The sequence below is a fragment of the Equus przewalskii genome, chromosome 7 (genome assembly GCF_037783145.1).
Source record: "Equus przewalskii isolate Varuska chromosome 7, EquPr2, whole genome shotgun sequence".
Classification (NCBI taxonomy): Eukaryota; Metazoa; Chordata; class Mammalia; order Perissodactyla; family Equidae; genus Equus; species Equus przewalskii.
The window spans coordinates 17,684,481-17,711,268 of record NC_091837.1 but is presented as its reverse complement, the minus strand read 5'-3'; the positions used below and the strand labels follow the sequence as shown (position 1 = coordinate 17,711,268).

Below are 26,788 nucleotides of genomic sequence, written 5' to 3'. Positions count from 1 at the left end.
TGTTGTGTTTATGTCACTCACTTATATTGTAGGAAAAAATTGGCTGGAGTCAGTGGCTGCCTGCACAGTGCCGTCTCTTTCGCATTATCTGCTTTCTTGGCACTTTCACTTGTGGAAGAGCTGAGCCGAGTTCTTTGGCTTCTGTTCTCCATCAGTCTGTTTTTCCTTTAACTTTGCTAACTGTAAATTCTTCTATTTAGTCACATTTTCATAGTCTACAATATATTATTTGCCTTCTTTTCAATTTACTGTCTCTTCATTTTTGATTCTTCTTTTTACAGTGTTCTTCTGCTTTGAACTTGAGGGCACTGAGCACGTTCATCTTTCCTTCTTGACTCAGTTTTTGCTTTGTGATCTCGTGTCTGGTTGCTGCTTTGCTTGTACCCTGAGCAGTCACTTCATTGGTCCACAAGCCCATTCAGATTTTCTTACTTGTCAATCTAAAATGCTGCTTCTAGAGTGCTTTGTATTTATTGTTATTCTGCTGTAAGCAAGAGTTGGGCTTTAGAGCTGTGTTCAGCTGGAATGTTGAGGACGACATGCACAGTCAATGCAGCATCCAGGTGAAGAATGAATTTCATTCAGCTTCTTTCTTTTTCAAGACCCTCCATGATTTAGCCGATTTGTGACCTTTGTTTGCACTGATGCTAATCTTCCACTGGCCACTTCTGCCGTGAAAGCAAAACTTCTTTTGTCCTTTCAGACTTTATGCCGCCTTTACATCCTGGCCTGCATTTCACAGTGATAGTGTGTGCACTTGATGAATGAAGAGGTACGTGTGAATGCTATGGGTATATCTTAAATTTTTATTAAAATGCTTTTTCTCGTTGCAGAATTTCTTTTGACTCCTGCTTAATTTCTTATAGGCGAGTGTTTATTTACATGGTGGAAATTGAGATTTCCAGCTCTCTTTATAAATAGCTAGCTTCATTCAGCGTCTCTGAACTAAAGTTAATTGATCCTGTCTACTTAACTCTATGAAGCTGAGCCCAAGCCTCAGGTGTTCATGTGCAAGCTCCAGAGGATCGGAGCTCGTGGCTGAAAGAAGTTCTAGTCTAGAGAGCACGGAAGGCCACAAGGCACACCGTAGTTCAAGAGGCGACCAGTCTAGGACTTTCTAAACTCGTAACCTATTTGAAACTTTATGGTGCCTGAGAAAGATCAAAGGGGAGGGGCAATGCCAATTGTATTTTTTTCCAAAACCAGTTCAGCAGTTATTTACCTTTCAAGCAATTAACATAATTACCATTATGCTAAAAAGTAATTTTGGAAAGTTCAGCCCTGAGCTCTTATGACTCCACCGGGACAGTTTTAGTTGGGACTTATCTTTTTGATGGAAGCCTAATTGCAATTTTGGCTTTGTGCACACAAACAGAAGCAGCTAATTGTTTAGGCAAATAGCAGATTAATTTAAATATGCATCCCTAATAAAACAAAAGTGGTATCCATTATGGTCCTTGTTCCCATGACGAGGAATATAAATATTCTGTGCAAGTACCATTAGGCGGAGGTCTTAAGGATTGTCGACATTATTTCACAGTGGTAGCACTTTCCTGATATCAAGTAATCTTTACAAAAGCTAACATAAATCAGTTTAAACTCATTTAGATCCCATTTCCACTATGTGCAGTTTCATTACCACACTCTGGCTGGCCTCCTTTGGGAGGGGGAGGGGTGTGCTGCGAACTGGCATGGGTGCCCATCCACAGCTGCTGAGCGGCCTTTATGTCTCCTCGAAAGACTGGCCGTCGTTACTCATGTCATCATTCACGACTGTTCCTAGTCTAGGGTGAACTCGGAGTTCCTTCAGCCCTGCTGCTGCTTGTCAAGGTGGAGGGTCTTGAGCCCAGAGAGCAGGTGGGACTGCTAAGCCCTGCTCTTGTCTACTTTATTGGGCTGATGGCCCTCACTCATTGTATTCTTTCAGATTTTTCAAGAGACCCTTTTTCTTCTTTTGTCCGCATCCTTTTCATATTTCTCATGAATGAAGCAGTGTCGTTGTCATCCCAGCACTAGCTCAGAATTAAGCATCTTTTATCCAGCTCTTGAGATTTTAGCAGGTAGAAAGGCAGACACCTGTCCTTTCCGTTTTCTCCGTGTGGGGCGAATGGAAGTCCTGGAGCTCCGGCTCTCAGGGAGTAGACCTGGTTCGGGGGAGATGGCAACGAGCTGCTGTAGTCGCTGCTCAGAAACTGTACAGAACCCCCCTTCGCACTTGCTGAGAAGTTTTCTCTTGTTCTGCCTTGGCCTAACGTGCAGGATAAGTGCAGTAGAGACCTTTCGGGGTGTTTCCTTGCTCTGAGGTCCCTCCTCAGCACCTCTAGAGGTGGGCATGTTCATAGAATTTGAATAGTCTTTTGGCTTCTGCTAGTTAGACAAAGATGGGGGCCCCAGGCCCTGGGGCAGCTGATTGATGGACTGGGATGAGCCTGTTGGACCTCAGAATTTCAGTGTCAGTTGTGTGCTTGGAGTAGGAGCCCTCGTGGAATGGGGAAGGCAGAAAGCTGGTTTGTGGAGAGAGAAGCAGAGACAAAATCTGTGGTGCAAGAGGTACACTGTCTTGGTTCCGAATGTTTTTAGGTCCTAGTTCTGATCCCTTATAATCTCCAGCTATGTTTCCTGCCCTTGCGTTCTGTCAAATAGCTCTGTTCCTTTCCAGTCAGTTAACATTTGTATTTAGGCCAGTTTCAGTGGATGTCTGTTTCTTACACAAATGTTCCCTTGCTAAAACCTAAGACAAGCATTCAGCAAACCTTTATTGATGTTCAGCCACATTCAGTACTCTGAATTCACTACTGTAGGGAATGTAACAGAAAAAGGGCACAATTCTGCCACTTCCTAAGTCCACACAATATCAGGAGCCAAAGCCATGTTGTTGTGGCATCTGCAATATGATAAAACTTGGCCTTTCAAGTGAATGTACATCAGATTTTAAAAACCCTCCCCTTTGGAGAAGTGAATTTATTTGGCTCTGACAGGCACTGACTACTACTTCCTTAATGTTGTGCGTTGGGTGTGGACCCAGTTCAACTTGAAATGTCTGGAAAACTTGCTGCTCCTTTTTTGCCATCTTAAAATAGTGTGACAACATGACAAAAAGTTAAGCTCATCCATTGTCCCATTGCACTTGGTATATATATCTCTGTTATATTTTAGTTATTAGATGTCTATGTTTCTTTCCATTGTGAGTTTTGTGAGAATAAGGGTCATATCCTTACTATGTGCCCCCCAAATGAGATGCTTGGTAGATGCCACTAGAAAGTCAGCTCCATGCAGTCCGGGGCTTTTTTTATTTTGTCTTCTTGACTGCAGTTTCCCCAGTGCCTAGAATGGTGGCTGGCCCAAAGCAGGGGCTCAATAAATACTTGTTGATTGTATTGTTGCATTGATTCCTTTTTGGCTAAATATTGGTTAACATGGATGATAATCTGCTGCAGTATTATAAAACATTCTTATAATTCAAGCATTCACTGTTGGAGTCCCTGCAGTTTTGAGGTTGTGAAAGTAGCTGTGATATAACTGTATTAACTAATAAATTGATCGTGTGTAAAATTAGCTTTCACTCAAACATCCTTTCTGGTAGCTGGTTATCTGTTCCTGCTCACCTTACCCATGTGTTTTTGGGTCAAATATCCAAGAGGACAGTTGCAAAGTGAAATTGCAAATCTTGCAAAAACTGCACGATTTAGTAATGTTAAAAGTGATATTCGAAGAGCAGTAGAAGAGGTAATTACATGGATAAATAAAAATGGCTCTTTTTCTTATTATTTAAGTCTCTTTAAAAGATAATTGCCTGCTTATGCAAAAATACTAACAATGTATGTGGAATTTATAACATATGTGGAAACAATAAGTATGACAACAATAGTACAGAGGCTGAGAAGGGAGGAAGTGGAAGTGTGCTGCTGTGAAGTTCTTACTCTGTGTGTGAAGTGGTATATATTATTGCTCGGAGGCAGACTACAGTATCTTACAGGTGTGTGTTAAAATCCTAAAGCAACCATAAAATAACACAACAAAGAGTTTTGGCTAATAAGCCAACAAAGGAATTAAAATGGCATAAACACGTACTCAATCCAAAAGAAGGCAGAAAAAGAGGGAAAAAAGGAGCAAAGAACAAATGGGACAAATAGAAAACAAACAGCAAAAGGCTAGATTCAACCCATCCTCACCAGTAATCACGTTAAAGATAAATGGTCTAAACGCTCCACTTAAAGGCAAGACCAACTATACGCTGTCTACAAGAAGCCCACTTAGATATAAAGGCACGAGACAAAGTGAAAGGACAGAAACATGTCTATATGCCATGCGAAAACTAATCAAAAGAAAGCTGGAGTGGCTATATCAGTATCAAACAAAGCGGATTTCAGAGCAAAGAATGTAAACGGGTAAAGAGGGACATTTCGTCTAAGAACGGGTCAATTCATCAAGAGGACATAATCTTACATGTTTGTGCACCTAAAAATGATCTTGGAGGACTGTGGAAATGATAGTGGCACCACTGACAAGTGAGGATTTGACCAAGTTATATACTTAATAGTTGAAATGGAGACAATTGGCAAAGATCGGGACACAACAGGCATTCAGAAGAGCAGGATGTGGCCATTAAATTGATGGAACCCTGGAATACATTTTCCAGAAAGACCCTACTTAGGACAGCTCTGTGGAACTCAACCTTGTAGTGAAGGGTATTTTATTGCATACCATTCTGTTGGAAAAATGATGCCAACAAAACCAATACTTGATTAACAATGAAAAATGTGTTTATAGATAAACTCCATGTGTGCTTTGAGTGAGCTGTGGGTGAATAACTTCCACACTTGGCAGAGCACAGGCTGAGCCTACATCACTTACTCATCGAGCTCGTAGTTATTTTATGCACTTGTAAACGCAGCCACTCATCCTGCACTTTTCCAGCTCAATTCCAGCCCAGCTTCGGACCAGCTGTTTAACGACTTGGAGCTTCTGTTTCTTCCCTTTTGTGAAGTGAGGAGAGTGCTGCCCCTCCCAAGGTGGAAGTGAGCGCTCAAGGAGAGGAGACAAAGGATGAGTGTCTAGACACTTGAAAGCTCTATGCAAATAGCGATTTTTATTTTTCTTCACTGTCTATCATGATGCCTCCAAGCACATGCAGACAAATGCAATGCAGGACTCTGTGAAGGAGGCACATCTTGGAGTGTGCCTATCTGCTATTTAATGTGTGGAGCCGTTGGCGTTCTCTGCAGCATATCAGTGTCTTCTGAGTCAGAATGGAAAGAATTTGCCAAAGTAGCCGCCAGGGGAATGTGTTGTGAAGACTTCTCTGATCTGCTTATCCCCCAAGTTTATCATAATTCCTAGAAAAGTACACTGTGTTTTACATTTGAAGCAACATTTAGCTTGAAGAAGGCTCTGCTTTTGTTTGTAATCACCTACTTAGCCTACTGACAGTTTGAAAGTCTTGCAAAGCAGCCCAAATGTATTATTTTCTTCTGACTCTCTGTATTTATTTAGTGCTGAATGATACTTTATAGTAAGATCTTAAGTTCGAAGCATTTAATGTTTAAAGGCAAAGTACAAGGTAAGAGGAAAGAAAGATGGCAGGATGAATTGCAAAGAGAAGAGAAGTGAAAAGCTTTATCTGTTTTAGGTCATAGGAAGTTATAGGAAGTAGAACTGGATTTGCGGATGAGCAATAGAGAGGAAACTGGCATTGTTAATAGATTAAATATGCTTTATAAGACGGCAGGCACTATAGAATACATGTAAAAAAGGTAAGAATGATGGGTCTGTCTCCAGCATTTTGTAGGGTTTGTCTCCTTTCATCCTCCCAACAGGCCTGTGCAGGTGAGGCTATCTTCAGTTTTTCGGAGGAGGGCACAGGCTCACAGCTTTAACTGACCTGCCCGAGACCTTCATCTAGCGAGTGCTGGAGCTGGATTTGAACTCTTGTAGCCACAGACTGTGTTATCTCCACAGAATTATTTCTCAGTGGATTTTGAAAAATAAAATCAGGTGGAAATTGGACTGGGACATTATCCAATGTGATGCAGAAAGTAACTATTTTCTTGGATGAATCTTTGAGGGGAAGGAAGTGGCTTAGTGGATGGGAACAATAGAAAGAAATTATTTGGTGAGAAGAGAATAAGGAGTATTGCAAATTCAGGAAAGTTTATATTTCTGATAGAAAAGTTTAAGCTCCCAAACTTAACTGTTCTCAAACTTGAGTGTACATCCCCAGAGTGTCTGTTGCCTGAGAATCTGCATTTCTAACAAGCCCCTCGTGATGCTGATGCTGCTGATCCAGAGGACTGCACTTGGAGATGAGTGCTGTAGACAATTCCAGAGAGGTTGAGACACGGCCAGTGTGTGTCAGAGGAATTCATCTGGGTAGCAGTATTCAAGGGGCTGGGGAGAAGAGTGTATGATAAAATCAGTTTTTAACAATCATTGGATGGTCTAGCTTGTGTTTTAGAGCTGTGCAAAATGAAGTGTCACTGCCAGTGGGGGCCAGAAGAGGGTGGTGGTGAGGAAGGTATAAAATACATGTAAGAACCAATTAGAGTTGGTTAATGGCTGTTTTCAGGTACTGCTAGTGTCTAGAACAGTGCCTGGCATGAGTGGACAAATAGAAGAATGAATTAAGAACTCCCTGTGTTTAAACCACTCAGCAACCACCCATTCTTCTTAGGTCTCTCACAAAAGCATTTTTAAAAAATTTATTTTTTTTGGTAAAATTTCAGAGAATACAAGGGGATATACAGTAAGTGTCCCTCTTTTTTTTTTTTTTTTGAGGAAGATTAGCCCTGAGCTAACATCTGCCACCAATCCTCCTCTTTTTGCTGAGGAAGACTGGCCCTGAGCTAACATCCGTGCCCATCTTCCTCTACTTGATACGTGGGACACCTACCACAGCATGGCTTGCCAAGTGGTGCCATGTCCACACCCGGGATCCGAACCAGCGAGCCCTGGGCCGCCAAAGCAGAACGTGCGGCCTTAACTGCTGCGCCACTGGGCTGGCCCCTTTCCCTCCTACTTTTATTCCTTTTCCCTGGTTTCTTTCCTTAGGGGTCAGTCCTTGTTAACAGTGTCTTGTGTGTCCTTCTGCAGTAGTCTGTGTATATACATTTTTTTAAAACACAAAAGTAATATAGCATACTATACCACTCTTCTGTCCTTTACTTTTTTCATTTAACAGTATATTTTGTTGATCATTTCATATAGCTTGTGTGTAAGACTGACTCACTCTTTTTTTTTAAAGATCGGCACCTGAGCTAACATCTGTTGCCAATCTTTATTTATTTTTTTTCTTCTTCTCCCCAAAGCCCCCAAGTACATAGTTGTCTTTTCTCGTTTTAAGTCCTTCTAGTTCCACTGTGTGGGACACCACCTCAGCGTGGCTGGATGAGCAGTGCTAGGTCTGTGCCCAGGATCCAAACCAGTGAAACCCTGGGCCGCTGAAGCGGAGCTTGCGAACTTAACCACTCGGCCACAGGGCTGGCCCCTGACTCACTCTTTTTTTTTTTTTAAAGATTTTATTTTTTTCCTTTTTCTCCCCAAAGCCCCCCAGTACATAGTTGTATATTCTTCATTGTGGGTCCTTCTAGTTGTGGCATGTGGGACGCCGCCTCAGCATGGCCTGATGAGCAGAGCCATGTCGAACCAACGAAACACTGGGCCGCCTGCAGCGGAGCGCACAAACTTAACCACGTGGCCACAGGGCCAGCCCCTGACTCACTCTTTTTTTAACTGCTCGCCTTATTTAAATTCTGAACTAAGGAGGTGCCATTATTTAAGTAATTCTCTATTGATGGACATCTAGATAGCTTCCAATCTTTTGACATAATTAAAAACATTACAATGACTATCTTATATACATTTGTAATTTGGTAATGTTATCAAATTGCCTCCAAAGTGGGTGAATTAGTTTACATTCCCACCAGCAATTTGAGAGAGAGCCTGTTTCCTTATATCTTCAACCACAAAATGCTTTCTGAGTTTTTTTAACTACTTTTTAAAAAATTATTATTTTTTTTGCAGAGAAAGTGTTGCCAGTCTTCCTCTTTTCCTTTTTCCCTTCCCAAAGCCCCAGGGCATGGTTGTATATCCTAGCTGTAAGTCCTTCTAGTTCTTTTGTGTGAGCTGCCACCACAGCATGGCCACTGACAGATGGGTGGTGTGGTTCTGCAACTGGGAAGGGAACCTAGGCCGCCTAAGCAGTGAGCACCAAACTTTAACCACTAGGCCATCAGGCTGGTTCTGAAATTTTTTTGTCTTTGTCAATTTGATTGATGAAAAATGGTATCATATTACAGTTTTTATATTTTTCTAATTGTGAGTAAATTTTAACTTTTTTCTCATTTACATGTCAGTTGTATTTCTGTGAACAGCATGCTTATGTCCTTTGCTCACTTTTCAATTGTTTTTCTTATTGAATCTTAGAAGCCCTTTATATATTAAGGAAATTGGCCCTCTGTTATATGTGATGCAAATATTTTTTGTAACTAATTTATCTTTCTTTATATTGCATGATATTTTATAATTGTGCATATTAAGTGAATTTAAAATTGTTGCTTGCATTTCTTTTTTCTACATAGGCTTTCTTAATATTTGGGATCTAAGAACTGGAAAGTACCCTATTCATCGTTTTGAGCATGATGCAAGAATACAGGCACTAGCCCTAAGCCAGGAAGATGCAACTGTTGCCACAGCTTCTGCTTTTGATGTTGTAATGTTATGCCCCAATGAGGAGGGATATTGGCAAATAGCTGCAGAATTTGAAGTTCAGAAACTGGTGAGCTTTTAGTCTGATCATTTTATCTTTCATTCTTGCAATCTCTGGTCTCATATAAACAAATAGTAATGATGTTGGCAGCTCGCATTCGTGGGCCTCCCATCCATAAATCTCACAATAGCTTTGTGAAATAGGTAGTAAATTTCTCCATTTACCAAGAATAGAAGCTTAGAGCAGTGAATTGACTTCCTCCTGGTGTCAGAGCTAAGGTTGTGATTCAGACCTCAGGGCTGGCTTCAGGGCCAGAGTTTCTCACTGTGGTCCTCAGCCTCCTTCGCATTAACGGGACAGTCACCCGTGGAAATCTGAGGTCAGTTTCTGGCCTAACATGTGAGTGAAAATGAGTTCAGTGCTGTCACCCCAGTCCTTATGGGAAGGAAGGTTTCCATCCTACACTTTCTTCATCCCAAGATTTTCTCACCTGGAATTAAGAGTAACTCTTGAGTGAAAATGGATTGAAGTCAGTGTTAACTGGGTAGCTGTGCTCCAGGATGTCGTGTGAGAAGCTGAGCCACCTGAAGAGTTCTTTACACAGAGCTTATTTCTGAGTTGAGTTGTACCTAAGTCTCTACATTTGTGTGGTAGGAGGTGGTTTGGTGGTAAGAAGGAAGGGCTCAAATCTCTCTGTGCTGAATTTGGATTTAATTTAGACAAACTTGATTTTGGCATTAGTAGGAGAGTGAAGACAAAAGCCAATACGGAATAATGAATTGATGGCCTGACCTGGAACAAATCCTGCTCCTCTCCCTTTTCCCCCTGGTGGAAATCCGGTTGGATTTGAATAACTAAAAAGCCATGGTGTCACCGCTTCTCCTCCGTAAGCTTCTTGTCCCTTTAACGATCAGTCTGCAGTTTGGGTGTAGTCTTCCCCCAAAGCTGCCTGATGCTGTCATCTCATCTTGGGTTTATTTATGAGAAACATGTGAAAGTACCATATTTCTCTTTGTTCTCAAATCTACCGTAGTGCTTGTTACTTGGTCTCTGACTAAAGAACACTGTAGACCAGCAATAATTACATGAACTCAGACAGTTACCTAAGATGTGAGTCCCTCTGTGAAGTGTAAATCCTGCCTTGGCAATAAGGTGGCATCCTGGCACACACTGGAACCTTTTTGAAGTAGTTTACAGCACCCAGCAAATGGCACAGCCACTGTCAATCTGAGCCTCTTGGTCTGTCCAAAATCCAACATTAAGGTGAAATTAAATGGCTAGACTGAGGATGTTGGTTTTTGGAAAATAAATGATTTTTAGAATAGGAGAGAGAGGAAGCAGGCAACCGTTGCTGGAGGCATGTGTTATAAAAACTTGTTATGTATTGTTTTGCACCCTGGATGAGGGGTTGCCACAGAATGCGCTGTCACTGGAAAAGGCACCCCCTGGCTCATAGAGCTGGGCCATTTTTGTCTTCCCTGCATAGGCTCCCTGAATCGCAGTGGCAGTGCTCCGGGTTTGTAATACAGCCTAGAACATCCTGCCTCTCTGCTGGCCCTTGGGGCCGGGTGCAGAGCTGCCCTCACCCCACTGGGCCTGTGATCAGCACTTGCCGGACGCTTACCCTCTCAGGCTTCTCCAGACAGTCCTTGGGACTCAGTCGTTTGAACTTTTTGAATTGATGTCAGGGCTGCGCTGTCCTGTTTACACTGTGGGTTTTGTAACCACATGGCATGGCTCACCTTCTGCTTTGGTACTTTCGCAATTTACTCAGGGAGGTGAAAACCTGCTGTAAACTGCACTCAGGGGGAAATGTGCCACTTCTGGGTCTAGAAAAGCAAATTATTGAAGAGAGCTCCTCATACCCACGCACGTTAGAGCAGGTGGCGGCAGCCATGCAGTCGAGAGTACTGTGATGGTGTAAAAGTGCTTGTAGTGGCCTTCCCACCCTCAGGTGGCATTGGAGCCAGGAGACAGCAGATAACTCAGACACTTTTAACCTTTTAGCAACACCTTTTTGGTATTTGCACAGATGTTAAAATGTGATTTTTACTAATTTGGAACTGAGTTTTATTTATTCAATTTCTTGTAAAAAAAAATAATAAAACCTTAGCTTTTTTTTGAATAGTTATTATACCTTCATGGTTCAGAGTTAAAAAGACTCAGGTTTACAGTGAGAAATCTCCCTTCCAACCCATCTCACAGCTCGTTTCCCCCCTTGGAGGCAGCCATTGTTAGAAGATTTACACTTGTGCACGCCAAGCACGTCATGTGCTTGCTCTGGCCCACCTTTTACACACCAAATCCTGTTGCTCACCTTGCTTCCTTGCTTTCCCCTCCCCAAGCTTACCTTGGAGATCCCATTTGTGTGAATTTATAAAGAATGTCTTTGTGCTTTTTTCTATGACTGCATGGTATTCCAATGCATAGATTTACTATTAAGTTAATTAGTCCCTTAGTAACCCATGTTTAGGTTTTTCTAGTTTTTAGCTATGACAAAATAGTGCCACAGCAAATAACAGTTGTTTTGCATAAATGTGAGTTTATTTGTAAGCAAATTCCTAGAAGTGACTTGCTGGGTCCGAGTGCATGTGCATTTGACGTTGTGGTAAGTGTTGCCAGATTTCCCTCCATGGCTGTTGGACCAAATTACATCCCACCAGCTGTAGCCCAGTGTCTTAGCAGACTAATTGATCTTTACTGATAGGACAGGTGGAAATGATATCTTCGTGAATTCTTACTTTGTATTTCTCTTATTTGGAGTGTATTGTGTTTCTTTTATGATGAGAATCTCTTCATTTATGTAAAAACTGTTTCATTTCCTGTAAACTGTCCCTTTGCCTGTCTTTTTCTGTTGGGTTGCTGGTCTTCTCATTCATATGTAGGAGGAATTGTGGGTGAGACCTGAAGGACTAAACAACTCTTCTCCTTTAACAGGTTGACTACCTTGAAATAGTTCCAGATACTGGAAGGTACCCTGTGGCAGTAGCCACTGCTGGAGATCTGGTATACCTGCTAAAAGCTGAAGACTCTGCCAGAACCCTCCATTATGTCTACGGCCAGCCTGTCACATGTCTGGATGTCTCATCCAACCAGGCTGCTTTTGGTGTGAAGAGTCTCGGATGGGTGTACGAAGGAAATAAGGTACAAAAAAATAGCAAGATGTACAACTAATGAAAAAGAACATCGATTTTATTTTTTGGAAGGCAATTAAAAAATTAATGCTCTATGATTTTTGATTTTCTTTTTTTTTTTTTGGTGAGGAAGATTGGCCCTTAGCTAGCATCTGTTGCCAAGCTTCCTCTTTTTGTTTGGGGAAGATTGTTGCTGAGCTAATATCTGTGCCAGTCTTCTTCTCTTTTGTATGTGAGACGCTGCCACAGCGTTGCTTGATGAGCAGTGTGTAGGTCTGCACTAGGATCCAAACCAGCAAACCCCAGGCTACAGAAGCAGAGCACCTGAACTTAACCACTATGCCACTAGGCTGGCCCCCTGACATGTTTTTTAAAGATGTATTCAGGCAATATATCAGCATGGTAAAAAAAATTCACTTCAGAAGGGTATAAAATGAAAAGTAATTATTTCCTTTCTCCTCTTTTCTCCTAGCCCCACTCCACAGAAGAAACTACTAACAGTTTTTAGGTATCCATCTAGAAAAACTTAATGCATATATAGGAACATTTATACACTAAAAAACGTATCTTTGTAGAAATTAGATCCTAGTATACATACTGTATAGTAGACCTTGGAGAGCATTCCGTGTCAGCACAGACCAAGTTCCCTCTCTCTCGGACTCCAGCGTGTGCTGACAGTCCACAGTCTGCTCACTGGTGGGCATGTAGGGTGCTGTCTCTATTTTGGCTATTATGGACAAGGCTACAATACACGTAGTAATTTGCAAAAGTCCTTGTGTAGTGTATCTCCGGGATAAATTCCTAGCAATTACGTTGATGGTCAGAGGATATGTGCGCCTAAGATGTTGGTGGACGTTGCCAAATTGCCCTCTAAAAAGGTTGCATCAAAATTTTCCTTCTCACTAACAGTGCGTAAACATGCCTTTGATACTCTTTGAGCCAGAAGCAAGGAGACAAGTTTTTAATTGAAATTCTTTGCGCGATGACTAAATTTTATCACTACCTAGTATTTTACTATCCTGACCGTAGGCCAAGTACTTAGTCTTAAAGCTGATTTATAGAACTCTTTCTCTTCCAGTGAAGTCAGGGAAGGCAGGGACAGAGTTCTGTTTTGATTTTTTCTCTGGTGTGCCTGTGATTGACCCTGCTGGCAGTTGGTGTAGTCCCTGGGAGGGAGCTTCTCTGAGCCAGCAGCTCCTCTGACGACGGCCTTCTCTTGAGAGAGGTGATTTTTCCCTCTTGTTCCCCTAAGTGGCGTCACCTGTAAGGTGACATCTTTATCTGGGTGTGCACTGGTTTTGCAGCTTAAATAAGTGCTCAAAGAATTGAAGCACCCTGATCGCAGTTTTATCTTTGTCATCCAGGAAGGTAGATGAAGCAGTAGAAAATGCGTGTGGCTCATTGTCCTCTGTGAGAAGGGACTCCCTGTGTGCTCAGGTTGGCCTGTTTTGTCAGAGCACGTTGGGCACGTCTTAGCTGGAAAGTGTGTATTGACGTGACTCCTGTGTTTCGCCTTCCCGGGAAGCAGGGGAGGAGGACAGCAGTTGGTTTCCCAAGGCGCTTTCCTTCCGCTGCTTTTGAAGATGCTTTCTTTTCCGATCTCTGGTGAGCTCATTTGTTAAGAGAAGAGAGACTGCTTTCTAATTTTCCATCCATCATGCATTCAAGTTTTTGTTATCTCATTTATTTCTCGAGCTCTCAGTGGAGTGAAGTGATAGTTATATTTAGTACTAGCCTGGTTTAAGTTTGTCATATTTTTAGTAAAGTTTTCATTTGGCAGGTCTTACTTCTCTGTGACTCCTCTGAGTGGATTTATTTCTATGGTGATACAATCATGGTGGATGTATTTGAGAAGCAAGTTAAACGGATAGTTTAGCACAAAATTAGACTGGGGGCATCCTTGAGACATTGATGTAAGGAGGCACTTTTTTGGATGCCTCTCAAAATTTCCAACCCAATTTAAAGTATTAATTGTTAGAATCAGCTGATTAATACATTAATTTTGTGAAAATTCATTTTTAAAAGTTTATAGTCCCTCGAATAACTTGTTACCCAGTATTTTTCACTGGTGTTTTACAATTAAGAATGGAAGTCAGTTTGTTACAGGAATGTGTTTAAGTATCTCTTTGAAATCTGACAGTAGCGTTTAGTCATCCAAATATTTTGTGAGTACTCCACCACATCCTCAAACACTCGTGTGGGTGGGCGGCTGGTGGTTGTTAGTCACGCTGGGAATAACTTTGCATTGAGATGTTTCTCCAACAGAATGCCACCCCCTCGAACGTGAGGGAAGCCAAGCTTTATCTATGAAGCTTTCCTTATTTTGCAGAGGCAGAACTTCCCATCTGATTTTGTTTAATGGATTTTCCCCTTCCTCTGGAAAAACCTGTGTTCTTAAGAAGTGTAATTGTCAGGTAACATTTGCGTGAACTAAGCGATGTCACGGATGGCGCTGTGAGATTTTAGTCTCATCCTGCTATGCTCTAATGTAATGTCATAATTCTCAAATGGTCTCCTGTGCGGGCTCAGTGTCACTGTGCTTGTCAGGACCGTGTTTTGGCTTTATCTGTGATCGGCCTGGCCACATGTCTCCCAGCACTTTTTATTAGGTTGGTGTGAGACTATTAGCAGTGGAGTTTGCCTGGAGCTATATACACATGGGGCCTTGAGTCTGTGCCTCTGGCCTGTATATCTAGGATTCAGATAAAGGCTTTATGAGAACAGAGAGTTTGGTTTATTTTTGTTTGTACCTGATACAGAACTGGGGTTTAGCTATAGTCCATTATTAATCAACTGTGATAAAAGCAGACAGTGAAGTCCAAATGTTGATACAGAATTTTAGTCCCCAACCTGTAGAAGTATTCCAGAGGGGTTATTTTTGTTTAGTTGGAGAATACCCTTATACCATATGATGATCCCGTTAGCATTTTATAGGCACCACAGCTGTCTGATCATCGAGTATTAATGGTTCAGATTCATCCATTCACATATCTACTAGCCAGCCCATCATGTGTTCATCACAGATAGTTAAGAGCACCAGTTTTGTTCCTGACATTGGAGTGTTAAAATAGTGTTATGCACAGATTTCAACACACTGGTACTTGTCAAGTAACCTATATCCACTAATAAATATAATTTTCTAAGGAAGTGAAGCCGAGTAACTTAGCAAAAATCTGTCTATTTAATCTTAAGAAAAGGCTTGTGACTACAGCTGGTTGACTCATTTCCAGCTCAGGCAGACAGGATCAGAGAGAGCATTAGTGTGCTGGTACATCTTGGTTTGTCTGTGGCACGGGGATTCCCAGACGTTTGGATTTCAGAGGCTAGAATTAAGAGCCACACTTGGGTTTGCCAACATTTTCTTTGGCCAAGTAAAGTCAGAGAAAAAAAAAGGCTCTCATCCATTTTCACTCTTTCTTAAAAGATCAGATCTTTAAACATCTTAAAAAAATATTTTTTGACTAGGTAATGCATTCACCTGATTCAGAAATCAAAGATAAGAAAGGGAGAGTGTGCCGTAGGATGACTCCTTCCCACTCTTTTCAACCTGCCGCCCACTTTCTTTCCCTGGAGCCAAATCAGTGTTCCCAGCTTCTCGTATGTCCTTCCGGAGATATTGTATGCATATATAGGCAGAGTGCCCATACATGCCCTCAATCCCCTCTTTTTAAAAAATATAAATGGTGAAATGCTGTATTATTCTGTACCTTGCTTTTTCCTGCAGCAAAATCTCTTGGAGATCGTTTCATCATTTCTTTTGACATAACGAAGAACTTGCTGGTGTGTTTTTGTTTGTGCTACTTTGATATTGCACCTTATGGATACACCCAAGTTAATTGGGCTAGCCCCCTACTGATGGATGTTAGTTAGATTGCTCTCAGTCTTTTGCTATTTCGGACAACACTTGGTCCACATAGATCTATTTGTAGGATCAGTTCCTCAAAGTAACTTGCTGGGTCAGAGGGGGCCGTGCCTTTAACACGTTGGTAGATTTTGCCCTCTCTGTAAGGTCTTCCTTGTGAAGTGGTGGATGGCCCTGCATCCCATTTTCCTAGCAGGTCCTTGACATCTTTTCTCTCATAGGCCTTAGAGACAGATGACAACAAGATGAGGCCAGAAGGAATAAACAGAGATCTATCTGGTCCTGCCCTTCATTTCAATTATTTTGTAACTCTCTGCTTTTAGGATAGATGACTTCATCTAGAATCACATGGCTTCACCTAGAATCGGTGCAGTGGGACTGACAGCCCTGTCAGACCACAGTTAGGGTAGAAAGAGCTGCTGCGCGCACTGATATGTGCCTCTTCTTGGTTTGGTACCCTTTGAGGGAGAATCCATGGTTCTTTGAAGACACTGAGCTGACCTGCCTCTTTTCTGGAAACTGAGAAGGGTTGGACGTGTGACTTTGGGGTGCCTGTCCAGCACCAACGTTCCTCTATTCTTTGATGATGTGATTGAACTCCTCCCTTTACCTGCAGAGTCCTGATGAGCTGATCCCCCTGGAGGCTGCTGGGTAGCCGAGGGCTTCCAAAATGGGTTGAAGAATCCATTGCTCTACTGTTACTGCTCTAACGGGTTCTCCTAAGGGCCCTGCTGATTGCTGACAGAAGTGATTGGACAGGAAATTGTTGAGTACTTTTTCATCAATCCCTGTGTCTCGCTGGACAAGGGGTATTTGATGAGAAGGGCTGCTTGAAGGTCCTTTACTTTTGGATGAAAATGGATTCTTGAGTTTTGATGTTGCATTCTGGGGTTTTCAGACTTCGTAAAGGTAGCCATTGCCAAGTGGCACATGATTGTAAAAGAAAACAAATGTAGTAGCAGTTACTCTGGCCTCGTCTCTTCATCGTGCTGCAGTGCAAAAATCAGTGGCAACTCTGTTCATGTAGCCCTCTGTGCCCAAACATCCCTTTACCATTTGTTGTTATGTCTCATATTTCCTGAATCTGTCAAAAATACTTCCATCCATGAAAATGTATTTATGATACCATATCATCTTTATTAATTCTTTTGCTGCCTGAATTACATTTTGCTCTCAGAGGTGGAGGGTTAGAAGATAGAATTGCCTCATTGAAGCGCATTATGAATTGCCTCATTGAAGCGCATTATGTTGACGATGAGTCTCACGCCTCATGAAGGGAGAGAGACCCACTTAGGGCTCTTAGTATCGTTCCATGTATTCGGACGTATTTCCTAATTTAGTTCTGAAGTACTTGGCATTCGATGGCAGGTTGTATTAGGGAGCACGTGGCGTGCATCCTAATCAGAGAGCTGTGAGTGAAGTAATCCAGAAGGCTGGAATGTGTGTGACAAGGACGCTTGCTTGGCACTGCTGCCTCAGCTTACATCACGCTGGAAAATGATTGCTAACGTCTCTTATGATAATCATTCCCTCTACACAGACGTGAAGAGACTCTGGATTGGTTGCTTGCACTCGTCCTGAGTTGAAATATCTGTCTGAGAGAGCCTTTGGAATGAAAAATGTAGTGCTCATGGATTCTGGCCACATTCTCCCATACCTGCACCAGAATAGGAGATCCATCTTCTCATTTGTTCAAGGTTCCATTCCAGAGGAGAATCAGAAACAGTATTTTACAAGCAGGATGAACAATTTAAAATTGAAAGTTCCCCAAGTAAATGTCTCATTTCCTTTTCACTTTCACCTTAAACCTTGTTAATTTTTTATATTTACTTTCTTCTTGGAAAAGTTGAGGAAAATAGCTTCTGGAGACCAGTTTTCTGGGTTTCATTGAGTGATGTTGACTACCAAAAGGAACCGTTTTTGTTGCTAAGGTTCTGTCATTGTTAATGACTACATATTGAAAACAATACTATATGCTAGATTTCTGATTGCACTGGCAACAGAGGTGAACCAAACATGACACCTGCTTCGGGGTTTATAGCTGGTGGTCCTTAACAATAACTTAGCAACATAAAGGTGGTTTTCTCCATGTTGAGATGGACACAAGGTCATAGGGAGACCTTCACAGTGAATTCCAGAGTAGTGAAAAATTGTACAAATAAATAGATGAGGATTAAACATTCAAATGTGTTTTTACATATTTTAGTGTTAAGATGATATCAGTAATTGATATAATTGTTAGTGTATTGTTCATAGTGAATAATAATAAATGAAATTCTCCTCACATGTGAAAACCCTGAAGCACCTCCATAGAGCCCTAGGGTTTCTCAAGACGGAGCAGAAGACCTCTGACTTAGAGACCTTTGAGGACCCGAGCACCTCTGATGTTCTGTATAGCATGGTGGGTGATTCTGCGAAAAGTATTTTTTGGGATGCTGCTGCTGCTTATGGAAGCTAAGAATGCTTTAGGGTTTCTAGCCATCCTGAGCCACTCCTAGGAGGGAGTGAAGAAGTTAGAGAAGGTAAATACAGGGAAAAGTCAAGGTGGTGGTATAAGCACTGGGGACTGAGCACAGGTTTTGGAGTCAGATAAGCCTTAGACTAGTTACTCACATGCCTCAGGTGTCGCATTTGGAAAGGGACAGTACCTGGGAAAGGTAGGTAATGTGCTTTGCACGTGGCTGGCGCTCAGTCCTGTCGGGCCCCTCCTGCACTCGCCCGGCCCCTCCAGCACTGGGGTCAGTACCTGGGAAAGGTAGGTAATGTGCTTTGCACGTGGCTGGCGCTCAGTCCTGTCGGGCCCCTCCTGCACTCGCCCGGCCCCTCCAGCACTGGGGTCAGTACCTGGGAAGGGTAGGTAATGTGCTTTGCACGTGGCTGGCGCCCAGTCCTGTCGGGCCCCTCCTGCACTCGCCCGGCCCCTCCAGCACTGGGGTCAGTACCTGGGAAGGGTAGGTAATGTGCTTTGCACGTGGCTGGCGCCCAGTCCTGTCGGGCCCCTCCTGCACTCGCCCGGCCCCTCCAGCACTGGGGTCAGTACCTGGGAAAGGTAGGTAATGTGCTTTGCACATGGCTGGCGCCCAGTCCTGTCGGGCCCCTCCTGCACTCGCCCGGCCCCTCCAGCACTGGGGTCAGTACCTGGGAAGGGTAGGTAATGTGCTTTGCACGTGGCTGGCGCCCAGTCCTGTCGGGCCCCTCCTGCACTCGCCCGGCCCCTCCAGCATTGGGGTCAGTACCTGGGAAGGGTAGGTAATGTGCTTTGCACGTGGCTGGCGCCCAGTCCTGTCGGGCCCCTCCTGCACTCGCCCGGCCCCTCCAGCACTGGGGTCAGTACCTGGGAAGGGTAGGTAATGTGCTTTGCACGTGGCTGGCGCCCAGTCCTGTCGGGCCCCTCCTGCACTCGCCCGGCCCCTCCAGCATTGGGGTCAGTACCTGGGAAGGGTAGGTAATGTGCTTTGCACGTGGCTGGCGCCCAGTCCTGTCGGGCCCCTCCTGCACTCGCCCGGCCCCTCCAGCACTGGGGTCAGGTTGCAGCTCCTCAGGAGAGCCTGGGCAGGGGCAGTCCAGGCGGAGGTCCAGAGGAGGCGGTTTCCAGGGGGACCAGAAAGCAGCGCTGGGATGATCCAGGCTGGCTGGAGCACAGGGGCCGTGAGCTAGTGTGGGAGCTGTGCTAAAGCCATACTTGTAGTGATAGTAGTCTGGTTCTCCACAAAATTCATTTTCCTAAGAATTGTTTTGGAAGAATGCATTTCGAATAGAAAGGGGCGGGTCAGTGTAGCTTCTTGCAGAACTGATGCAGTAAATTGATGTGAGTGCTGAGTCACTTGGTATAAAAGCCTTTGAGATGTAAAGCCGTATTGGAGAGGGTTGGCACTGTCTTAAATACGTTTTGTCTTCACCCACACTTTTGCAGAGTTTTTGTCTGCCACTGACATTTGTATCATTTTCTAATTTTCAAATCATTGATTAGTAGTTTTGAATCTCTGAGCAAGTTTCCAAGACCATTACACTGAAGTCTATGATGATCATTGCCTTTTTTTTCTTTTTTTTCTCTTTTGTTTTATCTTTTGTTTATCTTTTGTATTAAGCTTAGAATTTTATTTAGGGCCTAATTTTTCTAATGGCTTTCCTGCTTATTTCTGTGGACTTTCCATGCAGTTCACCATTCCATATTGTTGGGAGTGTGTGAGCTTGGAGTTGATCTGATTTCACCTCATGGGTAAGGTATGGCGTTGGTTCCTTCGTGTCAGATGAGTCTCTGAGGAAATTCAGCCCAAGCAGCAGCTAGTTCTCTTAAGGTTAAAAATCAGCTTCTGTTTCAGTTAATGAAGGTTGGGGGACCCATTGAAAATGTTTGCCTTTGCTCTGCAAGTAGAAGCAGCAGCACTGTAGACTCGGCTGCACGCTCTTGGTGTGTGTCCACACATCCAGACCCTGGAGACTGCTGGTGTTGCTTTAGGGGAGGGCGGGAGAAAGAGGGCGCACAGAAAATGGTCTGTGTGAATTGGGATTTCAGAACATTTAAGACATTTTACTGTTTTCAGATACACATAGCAGTTTAGACTAACAAAATATTACAAATTAGAGAACTTTTGCTTTTTACTCAGTACATAGATGAATATGATTTATTAATTTTACTCAGCCCTGCAGTCTTCTATAAGGCACTGTGTTAGAGAGCGGATTTATGATTAACTTACCAACTATTGAGTTGCAGATGAGTTCTTCTAATGGATGCAAAGTTACGCTTTTAAGCTTCTCCCGCTGTGGTGTTAATTTCCAGGGTGAGTCTGGTTTTGTAGACAGGCAAAGGAGAGCTCCACCTCATTCTGCGTTTGAGCGCTCGCATTCCAAATCAGGGGACTCCGGGAGGAGTGATGAGGTTTGCAGTGTGTTAAATCGAGGCCAAGAACCCTCGGAAGAAAGCAGCTCTGCTGTGGCTGGGATTCCAGCCCCAGCTCACCTCTCCTGCTCCAGAGCGGTCCATTGACATGGGACCAACTGACTCGACCCAGACCAAATTCAATACCCAGATTTCTTTGGATCTGTCTAGTTTAGGACCTCTGGCCCAGGCTCCACCTGTTACCTTGGGTGACCTCTTTGCACTGTGGTGTTTCCTTAGGATGTGAACTCTTATCTCATGTTCATAATAAGTTTTAAAATGTATGATGGAAATAATTCCTCCCCAGCCCCCCTGCCTCACTTTCCCCTGCCCTTTCCCCACCTTTGTGCTGTTGTACCACCCATCGGCGCCTCTCCTCATGGTCTCTTTCAGGTTTTGTCAGAGCGATGGCTGCATGCTGAGGACTGTGGGTGAGGCCCTGGTGCCCGCCTTCTGCCTGGCCTTCAAGACCGGGGGCGTCAGGCTCCTGCTCTCCATCCTGCACTTCCAAAGTGAGCCCCTCGCTCCAGCCAAGCTGGCGCAGTCCCGAATGTGCCACGTTTATTCCTGACTAGCAAGAGCATTCGCTCTTCCCCTTCTGTCTCTCCCTGGCCTGTCAGGAAAGGTCTGTGCAGAGTCCTGGTCATCAGAAGGAGCCTTCCCAACTCTTCTGGCTCTCAGGGAACATGCTCCTTCTGTGATTCTTATAGTACACAGGGTCTGCATCTCCCTTTTTGATACTGTTACTGCCCAGCACTATTCTTAACCAGATTGGCATCAGTCGGAAGGCAGGAAATGAGCACTTATAGCTGAGTAACACTTCTTTACTGTTGAGATTCTTTTTTGGCTTGGGAGGCAGTGTAGGGTGTAGTGCAGGCTTCTCAAAAGCCAGGGGATAGCAGAAAAATATGGATCTCTGGACCCCACCCCCAAGGCTTCAGATTCAGTAAGTCTAGGGCAGGGCCTGAGGATCTGCCTGTCTTATGAGTGCCCAGGGCTGCTAGTCCACTTGGAGCACCCTGGGGGGAAGTTTACAGAGCATGGGCTTGGAAGTCCACCCGTGGGTTTGAATCCTTGTTCCAGACCTTTGTAACTGTCTAAGTGGTTTGACCTCTGCACCTTCCTTTCCTCATATGTAAAGTGAATAAAATCATGATACCCACCTTAGGGAATCATGGGGATCAGGTGAGAGAATCATCACAGTGGTATTTTGCACATAAGAGAACACCATAAATATCAGCCACTATGAATAACCATTCTTGCCAGGAACCAGGAAAAGGCATTGTAATATAGAGGCAAACATCGACACAGGAATGATAATAGCCAGGCTCTGCCTAGTGCTTCTGCAGCTGCTGTTGGAATTTGGGGCAAGTTACTTAAAATTATTTAAGCCCTAGTTTCTTTGTGCATAAAATGTAGACAGTAGAATTTGTCTGTCTTCTTCTTAGTGCTTGTGAAAATCAAATGGAATGATATCCTGAAGGGATTTGTGTGAAAGGCATATCATGATCATTAACAACAGCTCTCAGCAGTATCTCTAGTGTTCTTTATGTGCAGACACGCTAAGCATCCCTGTGCTGGTACAGTTGTGTGCCGGAGAGTGTTGTTAAAGTTCCTTGTGCCCTCCAGGGTGTGAGGGGGGCAGCTGCGGGGGACGGTCTGCCCTACACCAAAGGCCCTGACTCTTCACTGCAATTTTCCACTCTCCTCCATCGGCTGTCGTTTGTTTCAGTCATCTGATTTTAGCAACGTTCTGCCTTGTCCAGTATAACTTGGGACCAGACTAGAAGTTGCCAGGCTAGTGAAGGGAAAATGGATAACCAAGCCAGTGTAATATCCTGAGTTATATGTACGGTGTTAAGGAAGTCTCTAGGCTTACAGAGATCTTCACGTTACCGTCGTCTCACTGCTAATCTTCCCACTTGAAAAATAGTGTCCAAGTTACCTTTAATTTTAAAGAGTTCATTTCATGGTTTGCAGCCTGTCTTCCTCCCTGTATAAAATAGATTTAATAACAACTTTCTTTCTCATGGGGACTGTGATTAGTTACATGTGGTTAATATTTGTGAAGTGCTTTGAAACTGTCCATACTCTTCATTATGGTGAGGCCTGTTGGGAGCATAAAAGGAGGATGTGAGGATTTTCAGCTTTCAGTTGAACATTTGCATAATAATTATAACCTCTTCGTTGGAGTAAATGCTGTGACAGTGAACGTTTCCCATTCATTTCATGTCCCCCTTAACCAGTTCTTTGTAGTTGTATCTCTTTTCCTCATTCTAACACTAAGACAGAGATTGTCTAAAGAGATCCCCGCGGCAAAATGGAGAGCACATTCTGCGTCCTCCACAGAGCAGAGCTGCCCTCCTTATTCCTTGCAGCTCCATGGCTGTGCGGGGGAGAGATTTGGATGGTGTCTGCCTGCATTTGCACCCGAGCGTACTCCTGCTCTCTGGGTCTTTTCAGGCTTAGGTCACAATAGGTGTTGGTTTGGCCTCGCTCTGGTCCTTTGTAGACATCTGCCCACATCACAAAGCCCCACGTTTGGCACAGTCTGTGGTGATTGGCAGTGCCTTCCCGGGCAGAGTCCAGTCCTGGAACAGTGGGGGTTGCAGGTGCATTGGCACGTGATGGTGGGGAGCGCACACGGGCCTTGCCTACCCAGTGCCTGGCGACGCTCAGCAACACCGTCCCATCCCTGAAATATCTGGGCCTCGTGGGCTTGTCACTCCAATTAAAACTTAAACATGAAAGCAGCCCAGGCTGCTTCTCCCTTTGTTCTGCATTGGAGTGTGGACTGTGCCAGAAGCATGTCATGGAAACTGCTGAGGGGGTGCTATGTTTCAGGGATCTGTGCTTGTGTCAGGGGTCCATTTCTTCAAGCTTTACATCTTGCTGGTTGCTGCTGCTAAGTGCACCTGAGAGGCAAGTTTTTGTTTGCCAACAGAAAGTCACCTTTGGGATGGTGGTGAAAGTCATTTTCCACATGTTCGCAGTTAGGCCTGTTACCAAGCCTCACGCTCTGACTTATCTCTGGCAAGGACTTACAAAATAGTCTCTCTGGCTGATTGTCAAAAATTACATCATATCGGAGTAAACTGCTTTTAAATCAGACATCCATTATTCATGTATATTAACTGCTTTTTTATTTTTTTATTGGCTATTTTGTGTATGATTTACTCTTTTCTCGCTAGCTCCCCCTCCCTCCCCAATTGTCTGTCTTTCTCCTCGTTTTTTTAAATCTTAGCTCATCTGTGAATTTATGGAGGCTGTTCGCTTAGCTTTGTATGTGAACATCGATATGCAGACCCTGCATTTTGTGTAGTGAAATTTTAGTTCACATTTTCATGGTTACATTTATGTTCGTCAGAATAGCAACTTGGGTCATTTCCACGAGTAAATCCTACCCCAAAGACTGAGAGGTCTTTTTCTTTTGTGTCTTTTATTTCTAAAAAATGAGCATGGCTAGTCTTGTACTTCAAGATCTGTACTGAATGAAACTGTACCTCCCACCTATGAAACAGCTAGCGAGGTTGCTGTTGGTGCAACACAAATTGACTTAATGTATTCATTTGTATGCGTGGAACATATCTATACTGTAAGGCCGGTGTGTCGTTCCCGTGTAATCGATAGATACAGGCAGAGATGTGTAGCATTTATTCATTCTTTCATCAAATACATACTGAGTCCCTCCTATGCCAGAATGGGTACAGGTAATCAAGGAAGCCTCTGTTCACTCCAGACCCTAATGCTGCGCATCTGGCATCTTTGTGGGCATGATACATTGCCCTGATTCAGGGCACTTGACTGTTTGGAACAAGAAGGACTAGATACCATTTTCTCTATGTATTTAACCCCAAATCAGCATCGTTGTTGCTGTGTATAGTCAATTTTGTGTCCTTTTGTGCACATTTACCTGCATCTTCCTCTCTTCCTTCCAGCATCTCAGGCTTTTTTTTCTGGAATGATTTTCCATCATGTAAAACTATAATTTTTAGAAGTTCTGTTAGTGAGGATCTCTTAGCCACAAGTGTTCACTGTGTTTTTATCCAAAAACCATCTTTATTTCCCCCTCATTCTGAGGTAGTCTTGCTGGTCCTTTGTATTTCTAGGTTGACAGTTACTTTCTCTGTGCCCTTTGCAGAGATGATTGGTTTTGACTTCCATCCGTGCCACTGAGAAGTTGGCTGTCACTCTGTCAGTCCCTCCTAGGACTCTCTCTTCTTTCGGCTGCCTTTAAGATCTTCTCCTTGTCTTTGGTTTTCTGTGCTTCACTCTTATGTCTCTCGGTGTGGCTTTAGTTGTATTTTCCTGTTGGGATCTTGTGCTTCCTTCCTTTCAGTTGTAGAAAATTCTCAACCATTGTCAAATTTTCCTCTCCCTCATTCTCTCTGTTCTTTCTGTCTGGACCTTAGGTTAGGTGTGTGTTAAACCAACTTTTCTCTCCTCTGTGCTGTTCGTGGCTCATTCATATTTTCCATTGCTGTCTATCTGTATTACATTCTGAATAATTTCTTCAAATCTGTCTAACAGTTCACCAAATTCTCCCTTGGACTCAAATTACTTTAACTCATCTGTTGATGTTTTTAATTCCTAGAAATTCTCTGTTTTTCAAAGCTGCTTAATCAGTGTAGCTGCTTTTGACCCCTTACCCTCTTTTATTTCTGTCAACATTTTCAGCATGTGTATTTTATATTCTTTACCTGATAAATATCTGATGCCCTTGGAAGTCTAGTCTTCTGTTTGTTTTCTGCCTCTCACTTACGATGAGTTGTTTCCTTCTGTATTTGGGTTTTTTTTTCAATGTGAGCTCATATTTGGCTGATCTTGATTTGTAGATCACCTGAGGGGCCTGGCTTGAGAGCGTCTTCCTCCTGAGAAGATTCTGCCAGGTACTGGGAGGCGTGTTACCAACTTGAAAATGCTTTGATTACTAGGCGTGGGGTTTTTGGCCTCACAGGTGGTCTAAGTCCAAACTGGACCCTGTGCGAGGGCAGATGTGTGATTGCAGACCCTGGGGCAGACAGGTTTCATCCTGAGCTGAACCTGAGGCCAGCGAGTTTCTGGGTCGGCTCTCTTCACCAGTGGACAGACTTTTTTCCTAGCTTGCTTTTCACTGAGTGTATATATAGCCATGTAAGGGCCCCAGCTTTATGCCAAGGTCTCAGTTCTGATGTTCCACTTGGTGCTGGCTGGAAACTTTGCCTCCTGTTTCCACAGTTCTCTGGGCCCCTGACCCTGGCAGAGCAGTGTCCCCAGAGCAGCCCCTGGCCTGAGGGCCACTTCCCTTCCTGGTTCTAGTGCTCTCTTCATTTTTGGCTCCTTGGAATTTCTCTGGTTTCTTAGGAGTTAGAACGTTTGAAGGAAGGTTTGTTCATAGACTGAATCTTCTCCAGCATTTTCAATGTTTGTGAACAGGAGGATTTTCCAGCCGTTCTGGGCTGCTGTGTTGTCAAAGGTGGAACCTTAGGCCTGGATACAGTTTGGGGGTTCTAGAATCTGGCTATTATGGAGAGAGATCTCTGGGACCTCCTTCTGTTTTGAGTAGGATGAAGTGGTTCCCTTGTACAAGCCAGCAGCAAGATTAGACATCCAGAAATGGGGGAATGTGTTAAGCCAAAAAAGGGATATCTGAGTCTTTATTATGTGCCAGACTGGTAAGCTCTGGGTTTGCCAAATGTGTACCAGTCAGTCAGTCTACCTGCACTTTCTGAGCGCCCGGCACATACTGGGCCCTTAGTCACGGCTGCAGGAGTGAATGATAGCATTTCTGCCCCAAGGAACTTACAGTCTGAGGCTAGGACAGTGTTTTACAACATGGGGAGTGGCACTTGGTAACAGAGCCTCAGCTGACCTGCTGAAATCACAGTCTCTTGGTGACTCTCCTCCCCTCAGTGGTTGAGAACCACGGGTCTGGGAGAAAGTCAGAGGGAGCTACTGCACGGTTCACAGTTGTACCTTGGGAACACCAGATGAAGTGTGTAGACAGTGAACACCTTCAGCACTGAAAGGAGGGAGTGAACTCTCTGCTAAGAGCACAAAGAGAGCACAGTAAGCTTAATTGGGATGGAGGAGGAGAGAGCATAAGGATTATTTGCTTTATTCTCTAGAGTTCAGCTTCTTATCACGACTTTCCCCTGGCAGAAGGGCAAAATATATGTGTAGTGATAGAGGGTGGGTCATTAGGGATCAGAAAAGGAAGTAGATAGACT

At 43.7% G+C, this 26,788-nt stretch overlaps 1 protein-coding gene across 1 annotated transcript in view; it reads left to right on the top strand.

Annotated features, from left to right (window-relative positions):
* The window catches only part of FBXW8 (F-box and WD repeat domain containing 8), a 114,016-nt gene that overhangs the window by 61,623 nt on the left and 25,605 nt on the right, over window positions 1-26,788 (top strand). The window contains exons 6-7 of the mRNA XM_070627156.1: window positions 8,577-8,773; window positions 11,642-11,848. Of these exons, the coding sequence (XP_070483257.1) occupies window positions 8,577-8,773; window positions 11,642-11,848 (404 nt within the window). The remainder of the gene's footprint in view (window positions 1-8,576; window positions 8,774-11,641; window positions 11,849-26,788) is intronic.